Source organism: Muntiacus reevesi, chromosome 7 (assembly GCF_963930625.1).
Source record: "Muntiacus reevesi chromosome 7, mMunRee1.1, whole genome shotgun sequence".
In the NCBI taxonomy this organism is placed as follows: domain Eukaryota; kingdom Metazoa; phylum Chordata; class Mammalia; order Artiodactyla; family Cervidae; genus Muntiacus; species Muntiacus reevesi.
The window spans coordinates 53,971,058-53,987,006 of NC_089255.1; the positions used below are offsets into that span (position 1 = coordinate 53,971,058).

The 15,949-nt window shown below is 36.3% G+C and overlaps 1 protein-coding gene across 2 annotated transcripts in view; it reads right to left on the reverse strand.

The window, feature by feature from the left end:
• The window catches only part of UNC13C (unc-13 homolog C), a 621,734-nt gene that overhangs the window by 267,471 nt on the left and 338,314 nt on the right, over window positions 1–15,949 (reverse strand). For both annotated transcript variants that reach the window (XM_065940669.1, XM_065940670.1), the window contains 3 exons: window positions 10,960–11,028; window positions 9,262–9,351; window positions 2,280–2,408 (listed from right to left, as the gene is read on the reverse strand). In XM_065940669.1, coding sequence (XP_065796741.1) covers window positions 2,280–2,408; window positions 9,262–9,351; window positions 10,960–11,028 — 288 coding nt within the window. The remainder of the gene's footprint in view (window positions 1–2,279; window positions 2,409–9,261; window positions 9,352–10,959; window positions 11,029–15,949) is intronic.

Below are 15,949 nucleotides of genomic sequence, written 5' to 3' on the forward strand. Positions count from 1 at the left end.
TCAAACGCCATATACATCTAACAAGAATACAAGGTTAGAAAATCAGGTAAACATCTTTTTAAAGCCAAGTCAGAAGGTACTAAGCTATATTAATTTTTATGTGATAGTTTATTTGCTTTTTGTTAGGGGTATGTTTGCTTTATGGGAATTGTACATATTTCTCTAAAGTGTGTTAGTCACTCAGTTATATCTGACCCTTTGTGACTCAGTGGACTGTAGCCCACCAGACTCCCCTGTCCATGGAATTCTTCAGGTAAGAATACTGGAGGAGATAGCCATTCCCTTCTCTAGGGGATCTTCACCACCCAGGGATTGAACCGAGGTCTCTTGCATTGTAGGCATATTCTTTGCCATCTGAGACACCATATAAATAAAACTTGTTTATTATTATTATTAATATATTTGAAAGATATTAAGACATGTCACTTTATTTTGATGATTTGATTCATCCATTGAGCATGAACTAGTGAACTAGTATGAACATAGTTCATAGTGAACATAGTTCACATAGTGAACACAGAACATAGTTCATATGAACATAGTATGAACTATGAACTAGTAGGAAAGGAGGTCATATTTAAGTTGGATTTTGATGAAGACAGAGGATAGGGGATGAACATTTTTGGCAGATGGAACAGGATAAATACATGGATGTAAAAGATGATGATCAATTTACACAAAATAATAGAATTTAAGGCTCAGGAAAAGGGACCAGTTTATGTTTGAAATTGTAGGAAGTAAGAAATTAAAGATAATAAAGTCTGGTAAGATTGCTTGTGAGGTTATGTATGAATAACTTACATGGCATAATAAAAAGCTTAATATTTATATTTTGGGTAAAATAAAGACAGTGATGTTGAAAATGCAGAGGAAGAATTGAAAGAGTTTTGTGGGAGGAAAATAAAGAACAGAGAGTAGAAAAAGGGAGGCCATAAAAAAGCCACCCAAGGGGAGATTTGAAGTCAGGGACAGTTTAATCCCTCGAAATCCCAGGGAACCAAATTTCCAAACTACTAATAGCACACATTTTGCAGAAATCATAAAGTTAAGAACAATTATGCAGTTAAATGTTGTTTTGCTTATACAATGACAGATTCCAGTTTTACTTTGTTCTCCTATTAGCCTAAGGAGTTACTGACCCAGAAAGAGCAACACTATAAGAATCCTAGCATGAAACCTTGTTTGAAAGAATCCTCCCGGCGTTCATCCAACATACACTTTTTAGACTCTGCCCTTCTCTAAGCAACCAAGAAGTTCCACCAGTAACGGTTTTCAATATCTAGTGGAACAATGACTTTCTTCAGGGAAGTGAATAGGCAATAGAATCATTAAAAAGTCATCCCCAAACAACAGTTCTACAGAAGTAATAGCAATATATATAAAACATAATGTGTATTAAAAAACTTTGATGCAACAAAAAGATATATCACATAATATATCTTGTATTTATATAATAAATGAGTCACATAACCAACAAAGATTAGTATCCAAAACATATTTTAGAATGTTATGCAAATTGATGAGTAAAAGGCAAGCAAGCCAAGAGAAAAATCAGCAAGGAATTAATAGACAACACACAGAAAATAAAACTGAATTGTTCACTGGGCATATATGAAAAGATGTTCCAACTCATTAACATTAAAATAGTGCTCACCTCTGTAAGAGGAGGAAGGGAGGAGAAAGAAATTTGAAAGAACTACAAAGTGAGATGTCAATTTATGTCTAATATTTAAAAACTTTAAACAGTAAAGAGCAGAACAAATATTACTAAACACTAACAACTGGTCATCTAAGTGCTAAGTATATGCAAATTTAATTTACTTTCTGTATTTTCATTTGTATTAGAAATATTTCTTAATAATAAATTTACATATGTGAGTATGTTACCCTCGTGTTCTATAAATATGTCCCCACCTACTATTTTTGTGAGATAGAAATGATAAGGGAGGCAGGATGAGTTAGGGGAAGGACACAGGAGCAGAAGTTGAAATCCTAAATTCTAGTACCAAATCTTCCACTTTCCTACTGTATGACTTTGAGAAAATCGCTTATTTGAAACTGACTCCTCACTTGAAACCTTGAATAATATCCACCATTAATATAACTAGTTATTGCAAGGAGTGGATTATTTCATGAGTATTAAAGTGACATTCAAATGTGAAGAAAGGATATGGAAATTCTAACAACCTGCAGGTAACGTAAGTTGAATGAACATACTTTCCCACTTACTTATGGAAGCAGATATTAGAATAGAAAATAGACACATCTTTTTTTCTTACCGGGTCTATTAGCTGGGAATAGAGTTCATGGCAGTTGTCAAAAATATATTTGTACGTAGAATCCAGGCAAGCCCTGACGCAGTCCTTCACCACCATGCTGGCCTTAGGGGGGCTTTGCAGCTCCAGAACCTGGTATACAAATTATTTTCTTAAATTTAAAAGTAGAACACTGTATTAACCATATAAAAATAGTCAAGCAATATTCTATAAACACTTTTAGTTGACTTTTCTGTATTCAGGAAAAATGTGGTCTTAGAAATGTTTTAAAGGTATAAACACTCACCTTAACTTAATATAACAACTCAAAGAAAATGAGCATAGTTATAAATATTTAAATAGAAACATTTGAAGTTACCCATCACGATATCATTCATTCATTCCATCCAACCACTCAACAAATATTTATCACTTATTATACATCAGACTGAGAAGGAAATGGCAACCCACTCCAGTACTCTTGCCTGGAGAATCCCATGGACGGAGGAGCCTGGTGGGCTACAGTCCATGGGGTCGCGAAGTCAGACAGGACTGAGCGACTTCACTTTCACTTTCACTTATACATCAGACAATGGCAACACTGCAGGGAACAGAAGAAACAGAAACACTGCCCCCCCCCCCAAAAGAAACAGAAATCCCTTTCTTCATGAAATTAAATGCTAGTAGAAAATAAAAGAAACCAATAAGATATATTAAAGGGTATTGCATGCTGAAAGAAAAATAGACAAAGAGGGATGGAAAAGGTTTCAGTAGAAGAGAATTTAATAAAAGGACTTCAATAGTAGATGAATTCAGAGAAGAGGATGGGACCAGTGAAAAAATCATAGACTACTCTAGAACTTAGCTTTAAGCAAGGTAGGAAGGAAGGGGACTATTTGAGCAGAAGAGCAAAGTAACCTAACACACTTCTTAAAAAGGCTCCCTTATGCTGCCTTAAGGCTGGCTATGGAAAAATTCAGAAAGGCCAGTAATGAGAATAGTGCAGTAATTCAGTCAAGAGAATAGTGCTTAAATTATGATTGTGCAAAGCTAGGAGATGCTGTTAGAAGAAATTCTATTCTGGTTAATTTTTGAAGGAATGGGCAACAGGATTTGCTGACAAATTGGATGGTTTGTGTGAGAGAAAGAGATGTGTCAGAACCGGAAGTGTATATCAGGTCCCCCAATATACACTGGCTGTCTTGCTTTCTGTACATCCACTGCTCCACTAGTGTCTATTTCAGCTCACCTTACTACCTGACTGATCTGTATACTTTCCCCAGGCACCAACTAATGATTCATCTAACTTTAGTCACCATAACAACTTATCAAAGGGGTGGTGAAGGACATGCTCCTCTGCTGGTTTCTCTGGTAACTGATGAATCAATGGGACATCAACTCCCCTTATATCTGGTAACACCACTTTCTTCCCAGGATGAAGATGACCACCATATTCTGTCCACTATCTGGGATATGCAGTGGGATGTCACTCCAAGACCTTGCTTTAGACAAGTAAGATCCCCATCAATTAAACCACTGATGTCTGTTGCTGACTCCAGGCTCTTTCTTTGGTCTTGAAGCTTGGCAAGCTGGCCTGTGGGAGGCAGCACAACACCAAAATTTCAACCTAAATAACGGGTACAATGGAAGTGGCTTTAACTTAGATGAGCAAGTCTGTGTTTGGATGATCAAAAGATCAGTTTCTGATAGGTTAATACTGAAAAGCCTGTTACACATACAAGTAGATTTCAAATAGACATCTGAGTAGATGAACCTGGAGTAGTGTAGATGCCTGGGCTAGTGGTAAAATTTGAGAATTATTAGTTTAGAGAAGAATTTAAAGAAATGAGACTAGATGAGTACAGAAAAGAGAAGGGTTTCAAAAAGTAAACCCTGGGTAATTCTAGCCATATGGCATTAAGTAAATGAAAAAGAACAAAGCAATAAAGAAGAAAAAAAAAAAAAAACCAGCCAGTGAGATAGGAGGAAAAGTAAGTTTAAGAGGGGTGTCCTGGAATCTAGAGAAGAAAGACTTTCCTGGAGAAAGTTTTGATAATAAGTCAAAGTCTTATCTTATCAAAGTCTTGATTGAAAAGATATATTAAGTGATACTGAACACTGTAGGATGAAGACTGATGACTGATCACTAGATTTAGCAAAGTGATAGTCACTGGTGATTTGGACAAGATCATTTTTGATGAAGTGATGGGGTAAAATCTGACTGGAGTTGGTTCCAAAGAAGAATAGATTTGAAGACTTAGTATTTTAGTTTTTTTAAATTTTCTGTAGATTGAGCTATAGATTTAATGCAATCCCAATTAAAATCCCGGTGAGAACTAATATAATCTAAACAATTCCGAAAAATAACAAAAAAAGTGGAAGATGCATACTATCTAATTTTAAGATTTACCATAAGGTTTCAGTAAGCAATATAACATGGTGATGATTAAAGTATAGAAATTTGGAAATCACAGAGTCCAGAAATAGACTCAAACAAATATGACCAATTGAATTTTTATCATGATACAACTGCAATTAAATGTATAAGGGATGAGCATATTTATAAACAGTATGAAATGGTATGAAAACTATAGAACATGCATATACAAAAAAAGTGATCCTTGACTCATACTTCACTTATTAAAAAAAAAAAAAAAAACCTCTCAAAATGAAACACAGGACTAAACATACAAAGTAAAATAAAACACTTAGAAGAAAAATAAAAAAATTTCATTGTGACCTTAGCTTCTTAGCCAGTAGCACTATTTCCAATTAGAAAAATGGATAAAGTAGATTTTATCAAAATTAAAAACTTTTGATATGCAAAGATAATGTCAGAGAATGAAAAGACAAGGCACACAGGAGGAAAATATCAGGAAATAAAGTACCTTACAAAATATTTGTATCCAGAGAATATAAAGAACTTAATACTCAACAGTAAGAATGAAAAATAGGCAAAAGATTTCAACAGGTTTTTCACAAAAGACACTCAACTGGCAAATCAGCCCAAGAAAGCACATCAACATTATTAATTATAATTTTATAGAAGGAAAAAATTAAGACCACAATATGACACAACTTTATTCTTAGTAAAGTGGCTAAAAATAAAATAAAAATCATGGAAAATGACAAGAGCTTCACCAGAAGATGTAGAACAACAGCAATTGGCAATTCTTGTAAAGTTTAACATACATTTAACAAATAGTGAAGAATCTCACTCCTTGTTACTTATCCAAGGAAAGTGAAAATTTATGCTTACACAAAAACATACATGAATATTTTTGACAGTTTTATTTGATATGACCTAAAACTAAAGACTACCCAAATGCATGTAGTACATACAAAACAAAGGATTACTACTCACCAAAAAAATAAATAAATAAAGGATGAACTGTAAATAAACTCAAGATGGATAAATAGCCAATATGTTACACTACAAAGATTATTATTTACACAATATTCTGGTAAAGGTAAAACTATAGGGGGACAATAACAAATCAGGGTGTGGGAGAGAGGCTGACTGTAAAGGGGAAACATAAGGGAACCCTGGAGGGTTATGGACTTCTGTATCTTAATTAAAGTGGTAGTTATGATAACCACACATGTCAAAACCAATAGAACTCAACAAGAAGAGTGAATTTTACTGTCTACAATGAGGGGGAAAATGACACTAGAAGGAGAAAATGTGTCTACAAGATAATGGAAGAAAATAAATTGGGAACAAAATGTTAAAAGGACTATTTTGATGAGTCTTAGTATTAAAGGAAAAGAAGGTTAAGGGTAGTAACTGTACCAGGGACCACCATGGTGGTTCAGATGGTAAAGAATCTGCCTGCAATGTGGGAGACCAAGGTTTGATCCCTGGGTTGGGAAGACCACCTGGAGGAGGAAATGGCAACCCACTCCAGTAATCTTGCCTGGAAAATACAGTGGACAAAGGAGCCTGGTAGGCTACAATCCATGGGGGTCGCAAAGAGTTGGACATGACCAAAAGTTGGACATGAGCAACTAACACACACATACACACGGTAACTATAAAAAATATTGTAGTGGTTTTTCTTCAAAGGAGCAAGCATCTTTAAATTTCATGGCTGCAGTCACTATCTACAGTGATTTTGGAGCACACAAAAATAGTCACTCACTCTTTCCATTGCTTCTTTTAGGATTTGAAATAGCTCAACTGGAATCCCATCACCTCCACTAGCTTTGTTCATAGTGATGCTTCCTAAGGCCCACTTGACCACATTTCAGGATGTCTGGCTCTAGGTGAGTGATTACACCATCGTGATTATCTGGGTCATGAAGATCTTTTTTGTACAGCTCTTCTGTGTGTTCTTGCCACCTCTTCTTAATATCGTCTGCTTCTGTTAGGTCCCTACCATTTCTGTCCTTTATTGTGTCCATCTTTGCATGAAATGTTCCCTTGGTATCTCTACTTTTCTTGAAGAGATCTCTAGTCTTTCCCATTCGATTGTTTTCCTCTATTTCTTTGCATTGATCACTAAGGAAGACTTTCTTATCTCTCTCCTTGCTATTCTTTGGAACTCTGCATTCAAATGGTTATACCTTCCCTTTTCTCCTTTGCTTTTCGCTTCTCTTCTTTTCACAGCTATTTGTAAGGCCTCCTCAGACAGCCATTTTGCTTTTTTGCATTTCTTTTTCTTGGGGATGGTCTCGATCACTGCCTCCTGTACAATGTCAGGAACCTCTGTCCACAGTTCTTCAGGCACTCTGTCTATTGTATCTAATCCCTTGAATCTATACTTCCATTGTATAATTGTAAGGGATTAACCTCAAGGGATACACATAACAAAATCAGTAAACTCAATAGAACTAAAATCTAAATGTCAGCACTATTCATTCTAGAGAAGACCACCTGAGGCCAGATGAAAGGAACCAGAGAAACTCAAGAGATTACCTGAGACGAAATCAAAGAAGCACAGGCCCTGAGCACACTCTGATCAAATCAGCAACATCGGACCTACCTTCTCCCCTACCCCCCACAGCACTTGATGAATTCTTTTCTACTTTACACAAAACTGTCTCAGAGATTTGATTAAGTACCAGTGCACAGAGGCCAAATTTCAGGAGGGGAGGAAATTAATTGCATGAGTAGAAAATATATAGCTATATTTTTAGGAGAACAAATACCTAAGCAATAACAATGCAAAAAAAAAAAGATTAGAATATGGACCCAGGTGTAGGTAAGCAGGCAGATGGGGGGGGGGGTGGGGTGGTGGCAGGTGTCTGTGGACAGAGCTTGAGGAAGCTATCTAGTAGGTGTTCCTCATTTTTCAGTGAAATAGGAAGCAAGGTTATTAGTTATTAGTGAGGGTGGGGAGGGGGGAGCTGCAAGTTTAAGAAGATTTTGTTTCCTGAACACCACAAGGCTGTTGACTGAAGAATGGAAGGTTTGGAGCACTGTGCTGGCACTCCCCACTCTCATTTCCATTTCCCCACCCACTCAATGCCAATGGCAGGCATCACTTGTCAATGAGCAAACATTCCTAGTGAGCCTGGACTGGGTATCACTTTAACTTTCCAGAAGCTGGAACAATTGCATAGATAAATATTTGTTGTTCAGTTGCTCAGTCATGTCCAACTCTTTGCAACCCCACGAACTACAGCATACCAGGCTTACCTATCCTTCACTATCTCCAGGAGTTTGTTCAAACTCATGTCCATTGAGTCGATGATGGTATCCAACCATCTCATCATTTGTTCCCCCCTTCTCCCTCTGCCTTCCATTTTTCCCAGCATCAGGGTCTTTTCCAGTGTGTTGGGTGTTTTCATCAAGTGGCCAAAGTATTGGAGCTTCAGGTTCAGCATCAATCCTTCCATTGAACATTCAGGGTTGATTTCCTTTAGGATTGACTGGTTTGATCACCTTGCTATCCAAGGGACTCTCCAGCACCACAGCTTGTAAACATCAATTCTTTGATGCTCAGCCTTCTTTACAGTCCAACTCTCACATCTGTACATGATTACTGGAAAATTATAGCTTTGACTATATGGAGATAAATATATATATATGTATATAACTGACGTTATCACATATGGGGCTTCCCTGGTAGCTCAGATTGGTAAAGCGTCTGCCTACAATGCGGGAGACCCGGGTTCGAACCCTGGGTCGTGAATATCCCCTGGAGAAGGAAGTGGCAACCCACTCCAGTAATCTTGCCTGGAAAATCCCATGGACTGAGGATCCTGGTAGGCTACAGTTCATGGGGTTGCAAAGAGTCAGACACAACTGAGTGACCTCACTTATCACTTATATATATATATATATATATATATATATATATATATATATGGTTAGTATACACACAAACACACACACACACATATATATATGGACATATATATATGGACATATCTCTGGATATAGATAGATAGATAAATCGCCCACCAGTACAGGAGACCCAGGTTCGATCTATGGGTTGGGAGGATCCCCTATGGGGGAAATGGCAACTTGCTCCAACATTCTTGTTTGGAAAATCCCATGGACAGAGGAGCCTGGCAGGCTGCAGGGCATAGGGTCTTAAAGAGACACAACTGAATGACTGAGCATGTATGCATACACACACACACACACACACACACACACACACACACACACACACACACACACACACACACATATGAAAAAAGAAGTCCAGCAAAATAGCTAACTTAAAACTGAAATGCAAAGTGAACGTCATTTCCATTTAATGTTCTTAGAGATTTTTTTTTTAAGTAAGTGCCATGTCCACTCATCGGAGAGCTTTGTTTAAGATGGATTTAACTTAAAATTAAACTTGAGCCAAATGTATCAGAATATCCTAAGCATCTGGGATAATCCTTTTCTCAACATTCTATATTGAAAGATTCATTTAACTTGGGCAAAGGCACCACATCTTAATCACCGGGGATGAACAATACTTATCAAGAAACAGGTAAAACCAGACTTTACCAGGGAATAAATGTGTGTCACGTGGAGACAGTGACAATAAAATAAATGATGTACCTTCATCCTAAAAAAGGTGATACTTGTTAGCAGGTCAACAGTTGATTTCAGGTCTTGCAGTCTTTCAGCATTGCTGGCAGGAAAGTGTTCCTGGTTAATTAGAAAACAGGAAATGGGTAAATTCCCAGCATTAAGCCTCCAGTGGGAAATAAACTAGCTTTCTGTGGAAAAAAATAAAATGGTAAGTAAATCACGCAAAATTTAGAAAGTATCACCACAGTATTCTCACAACATTTTTACCATAAAATATTACAGAGGGTAAAAAAGTTGGGGATAGTCTTGTCTTAGTCTTAGAAAGTCATTCTTCTATTTATTCCCATAATTAATAAAAATGTACATAATAATATCATTAATGTGGCACTATTAGGTTACTCATCTTTGATTCATAAAATAGTATTCTTACTGAAAGAGGGAAGGTCAGTATCTATTTGAAAATTATTTTTTATAGTTTTCTCAAGATGGGTTATTTTTTTGAAAATACTTTTGGGAGCCTTTACATGTGCTATATTTACTTTTTGTTACAAAGAAACTTTTAAAAGTTAAAAAGATAAAAATTAGACTGCACTGTACTTCTCTACAAAAAGTATTTGGGATTTAAACAAAAAGTTTGGTGAGAAATGTCATATAAAAGCAGATGTTCAGAATTCTGAAGAAAAGGAAAGGTCTTAAAGGAAAGGTATTAAAATATTAAAGAAAAGCTTTTAGCATTGAGAAATTTCTCATCTTTCAGATAGGCTTCTTAAAGAGGCATCAGAAAAACCACAGGTAACTTTTCTTAATAGATATTCAAGAACTCAAGCAAAGTTGGGGTGTCAAAGTGATGGTGAATGTGGTGGCCTCAAGGTCCTTCTTGTCCCCAGATGTCATTTTCACTGCCTGACATAGCAGTTCCCTTATCATAATGTTGGCCCCAGTTCCAACATGATAGATGAATCAGACAAAATCTGGTATTATAATTTCCAGAAATGCACATTAAAAAGATTCTTCAATAAAAGACTAAAAAAAGATGAATATCGAAGAGATGCATATGTGAACATATGTAAACACATTTAGAATAAACCATTAAGTAAAGAATACAATAGCTATTAGTACAGATTTTTTGGTAAATAAAACTTGCAGTTAATTTTTTTGTAATTAAGGTATTCTGTAACTAAAATAATATGTGTGTTTTTACACATATACATGAATATATTTGTGTGTGTGTGTTGTGTGTGTTTCACCTGGAGGTAAAGTATAGAACTGTTCACAATGAACTCTGGAAAGCTTCACACACACACATTGTATTGATCTGGGAGTGAACTAAGCAGTGACTAATCTCAGAAGTCAAGGAAGTATCAGCAGGATATCTCATAAGAAGGGGGAGCTTTCAAGATGAGGCCTGGGCCACATACTTCTACTTCGTGAAGTAGCTGTGGGCCACTCAATCTGATGACTATTAAAATATTTAAAGCTATATGTGTACACACACATAGACACACACACACACAGAGTATTGTAGGCTGAAATGGAGTGAGGTACCTGGACAAGGGATGTCTACTTGATTATTTAGGAGACCTGCCTACTCTGACAGCACACAAGATTCCAAGATTATTATCTTTCCTTCTCTCTTACACGGTGGATAACATTTTTACAATATGACAAGAAATGATCTGAGCCAAGCACAGCATTTAACCTTTAGGCAAATAATTTTGTACATACCCTATACTTTGACAGGTCAATTCTTAAAGAGTTATGCAACTGGTCCAGTAGTTTTATGAATTTTTCCCTCTGTACAAAGCAAACACAAAATAGGAAAATGGAAATCAATGATCATTCTAAATATAGTCCTCACAATAAAACTTGTCTGAGTTACGGTCCCCATTTTATAGGTGTGGTGTTTAGTCTTCATTTCTGTCTCTTTGGTGACCCCCCATGCACGGTAGCCCACCAGGCTCCCCTGTCTTTGGAATTTTTCAGACAAGAATATTGGAGTGGGTTGCCATTTTCTTCTCCAGGGGATCTACCCAACCCAGGGATCGAACCCATGTCTCCTGCATCAGCAGGCAGATTCTTTACCACTAAGCCACCACAGAAAACCATTTTATAGGAAGGAAGGTCAAAAATTGTCAGTTATTTCTCCCAGATCATAGAGCTGGTATGTGTAATAGCTGTGATTCAAGTTCAGGTCTCTGACACCAAATCCACACTCTTTCTGTAAGTCACACTGCCTCTCTCTGATGAATGAGACAGTATCCAGAGAGTTGTGTTAGAAAGAGTCCAGGCAACACAGCAGTATGAGTCGGGAAGAAAAATATAACCCAACCTCTTACAACCCTCACGTGCCACACCATCTCTCCAAAATTAAACCATAGTTTTTTAAAGTTCTCCCATCTATGGAAGCAGGAATAACTGTTTTTTTATCAAAATCAATTTCAAAAAGCACCTCCCTTTTGGTAATAGACTCATAATCTTAAAGGATCGACTGCCTTTACAGTATATTTATGACTTAGTGCTAAAAAAAAAAAAAAAGTATAAAAATCAGGTGAACAAAAACTACTGATGCCTTCCTCTGATGCTGTTCAGTGTTGGACTGACCTCTTTAGAGAAGAATTTGAAGATGATAGATGATAATAATTAAGTAGTTTTGCTAATAATTATAAAGATATAGGTGTGTGGATTAAACAAATTAGATAAGGTAAAAACCATCAAAGTCACACAAAAAAGTTATGAGTTGACAAAAACCACTTTGAGTCCCTGATTCCTAAACAAAAATGAAAAAAAAAAATAGGGAGATGGTTAGATGACATTAAAGGCTTACTCCTACATTAATATTCTGTAAATACTACATTACACTCTGCAATATACTAGAAAATGTAGAAATTTTTCCCAGTAGTTTCACATATAAGGTAGATTTATGGGGTATATGACTCATATTCCTTGGAGTCACTGATCTTGATGGAATGAGCTGAATATTAACAGGAGTTGATAAATTGTTCCTAAGTTGAGACTTCAATTTTCTGAATAAACTGCTTTTTATCAGGTTTATATACATCAGTGAACAAAGTTTGAGTATGATTTCTGTGTTAACTAACCCCTGTGGTGTCAATGAAGGAGCCTAAGAAATGAAACTTGTCTTCCAAAAGCTTGTCATCTTATTAGGCAAGTAAGATTCTCCAGGAAAGCTGCCAAAAAACACAATGAATGTCTTGGATTTTTCTTTCTTATGCCCTACATACCTTCCTAGGGGAGGAGGTGACCTATACTGCCCTTTATTAACCCCCCATCACCCACTGATGTGGGTCAGTGACTCTCAATCAAAACAGAAAAATAAAAGAGCCAGTACAATCATCAGTTTAGGTCACAGTAGTTAATCATTCAATGATCATAAAAATCAATGTGTTTGTGTCAGTTTCTGAATGCTCTATGCGACCTCTGTGATTGGTATGAATCATTAAGACAACTGACATGACTCTAGTCAACCATGCTATGACCCAAACACACTGGGACCAACTCATCTGGCCATCTGCCCAATATCCATTCTTCTTCTCTTCCTTACTAATAGAAACTCAAGAGTCAAATGTGTCCTTTATGAAACACTTATCTTGCCAGGCTTTTTTTTTTAACCCTAGGAATGACCATGTAGCAAAGTTTTGGCCACTAAAATGTATCTAGCTTATTAAAGGGGATAGAACTAGCCAAAATATTACCAGCGAATTATTATTATTTAGAAAGATTCTAAAAGAATGTTCTGCAGAGTTTGTTGTATAACATTAGTGTTTGCCATGTAATTCTTTGTCAGGCCATTTTTCTATTTGCCCTTTGTGTGTGCCTCCTTTTTCCACTTTAAACTCAGACTAGATACAAGAAGGTCAAATATACTGAGGCTATAAGATAAAAGCTAAACAAATGATAAGAAGGATGAGGTGGGAAGCTAGGAGTCCCCACATTTCACCCTTAATTCTGGCTGTCCATCCTTTCAAAACACTCCAATCCTGAGCAGCTGTATTAGCCCTGAAATCCTTACCACCTCTGGACTTAGGTTACATGGGAAGAAAATATTGAGTTTAGTCTGTTTCACGCAGCTCAACAAAATTCTGACTGATACAGATTATGCATTTAGTCTCCTACCGAGGTCTTCAGTGCCCAGCTGGACAATTACATTCAAAGAAAACAGAAAACTGGGGAGAAAACCACCAGGCTTGTTGCTGCTAAATCCCAAACAATATCAGATGATATGAAATTAAAAGTGTGCTGCTGATTGAATTTTCATAGACATTTTTTAAACAGCAGGACAGCTTGAAATTTAATTTTATTTACCATATTTCTATTTAGCTAGAGTGAGATTGGCTTTGTGAGAGCAGAGGGGGCCTATTACCTTCATGGTGTGATTTGAGAAATAAGAAAAGACTGTGTGATTAAAAAATGTTTCCCAAGGGGCATGCCACGTTCCTGAAACTGCCATATTATGCCTGGTATTTGGTAGGGACCAAATCTGTAATATTAGCAGTAAGCATTGTCTGTTATCAAAAATTAAGTTTTAATTAGTTGACAAGAATAACTCCAGACCAGGAGTCAGCAAACTGTCTATGAAGAGCCAGACAGTAAGTATTTGCAGCTCTGTGGTCTCTGTCACAACTACTAAACTCTGCCATTGCAGCACAAGAGTTTCTACAAACAATATACAAATAAATGAGCATGGCTATTTCCCAGTAAAATTTTGCTTATGGATACTGAAATGTAGATTTCATATAATTTTCATGCATCAAAAAATGGTAATCTTTTGATGTTTTAAAACTACTTAAAAATGTAAAAGCTATTCTTAACTATAAGCCATACAAAACCAGCTGGTGGGCCACTTTTGGCCCAAGGAAAGAGGGAGTTATTTTGAGTAGGGGGAGGCAGTTGTTATCCCACAAGGATACTCTTAGTAAGTTTCCCTAGGACCCTGGGAATCGTGGAACAATTATAAGGAAGGTGTGTAAGGATGATAAGGAGCCTCTGCATCATCCCCAGCTTCTCTCTGGATCCACTTGCCTCTCAGTATCTCACTCCAAAAGCAGCGGTAGATTTACCTGAGCTAATGGTGCTTAAGCTCTGGGGGTCTTCACTTGATTCAGCTTCGCAGGGATGAGCCCTAGCTATATGTTCAACCTGCTCTTAGGTTTTTACAAAATTTACGAGAATAGGATAAATGTATTCTGACCTGGACCAGAAAATAATATTTTCTAGAAAGTATTTTCTAGATTATATCAAAAGCAGTCATTCTTTAGGCTGAACAGAAACATTTCAAGTAGAATTAATGAATAAGCTATTTTGATAAATTTTTGATAATTAATGCTAATTGTATGAATATATTGGAAACATATTTGCATTCCTTGTAGATTTGAGATTAATACTGATATTCACAGGGATACCATAAAATTATAAAATGCAAATGAAACAATGTTATCAATGACACACTAATTAATAAATGACATAAATTCATGACATAAATTCAAAGAGTATATAGTCATTTAATAGGTAACTTGCAAAGCACTGAGACATTATCATCCACTGAGCAAGAAAGCCTAATGTTTTGCTCAGTTTGACTAAACTTTAGATAGGCTTCTTCTTGACTCTGAGTCTTACTTCCAATTTTCTTTTTTTTATTTTTAAAGCTCTTTTCTTTTTTAGGTTCCTTTTTTTTTTCCCCACAATAGTAAAAGATGTTTATCAGTTTTCACAATCAATAGGCTGACAAAAACAAAAGATAATTGCAATTGCAAGCCATAAGGGGAACATGATTAACTTAACAATATAAAATAGTTACAATTTTATAGTTAAAATAGATACAATTTCAGGGGTCAAGCAGAGTGATGCCAGTAAAGTGGAAGTGCATACACAAACAAGTGCACGTTTTCATCCTCCCAGCCAGTCTATGTCTTTGGTTGGTGCATTTAATCTATTTACATTTAGGAAACTATTGATATGTATGATCCTATTACCATTTTCTTAATTGTTCTGGGTTTATTTTCTGTAGATCTGTTCCTTCTCTTGTTTCCTACCTAGAGAAGTTCCTTTAGCATTTGTTGTGCAGCTGGTTTGGTGGTGTTGAATTCTCTTAACTTTTGCTTGTCTGGAAAACTTTTGGTTTCTTTGTCAAATCTGAGCGAGTCTTGCTGGGTAGAATATTCTTGGTTGTAGTTCTTCCCTTTCATCAGTTTAAACACACCATATCCTTCCATCAACATAAACATTCCCTCTGGTTTATAGAGTTTCTGTTGAGAAATCAGCTGATAGCCTGAGGGGAGTTCTCTTGTATATTATTGACCATTTCCCCCTTAATCCTTTAAATATTTTATCTTTGTTAACTTTTGTCAGTTTGATTACTATGTATCTTGGTCTGTTCCTCCTTGGGTTTATCCTGCCTGGGACTCTCTGGGTTTCCTGAACTTAGCTGACTATGTCCTTTCCCCATGTTGGGGAAGTTTTCAGCTATTATCTCTTCAAATATTTTCTCAGGTCTTCTCTCTCTCTCTCTCTCTTTTTGCAATTTGTTTTAGACATCATGTTTTTTTTCTGTTTGTTTTCTTTCATTTTCTATGATTGCAAGCATTGCTTGTCATTTTATCAGATATTTCAGGTTTCTCAGGGATTTGGAAAAGGAACATACATGTTGGAACATGGCTGTGTGATCAGGAGGGAGAGCTGCCTTTTTAAATTATTACAT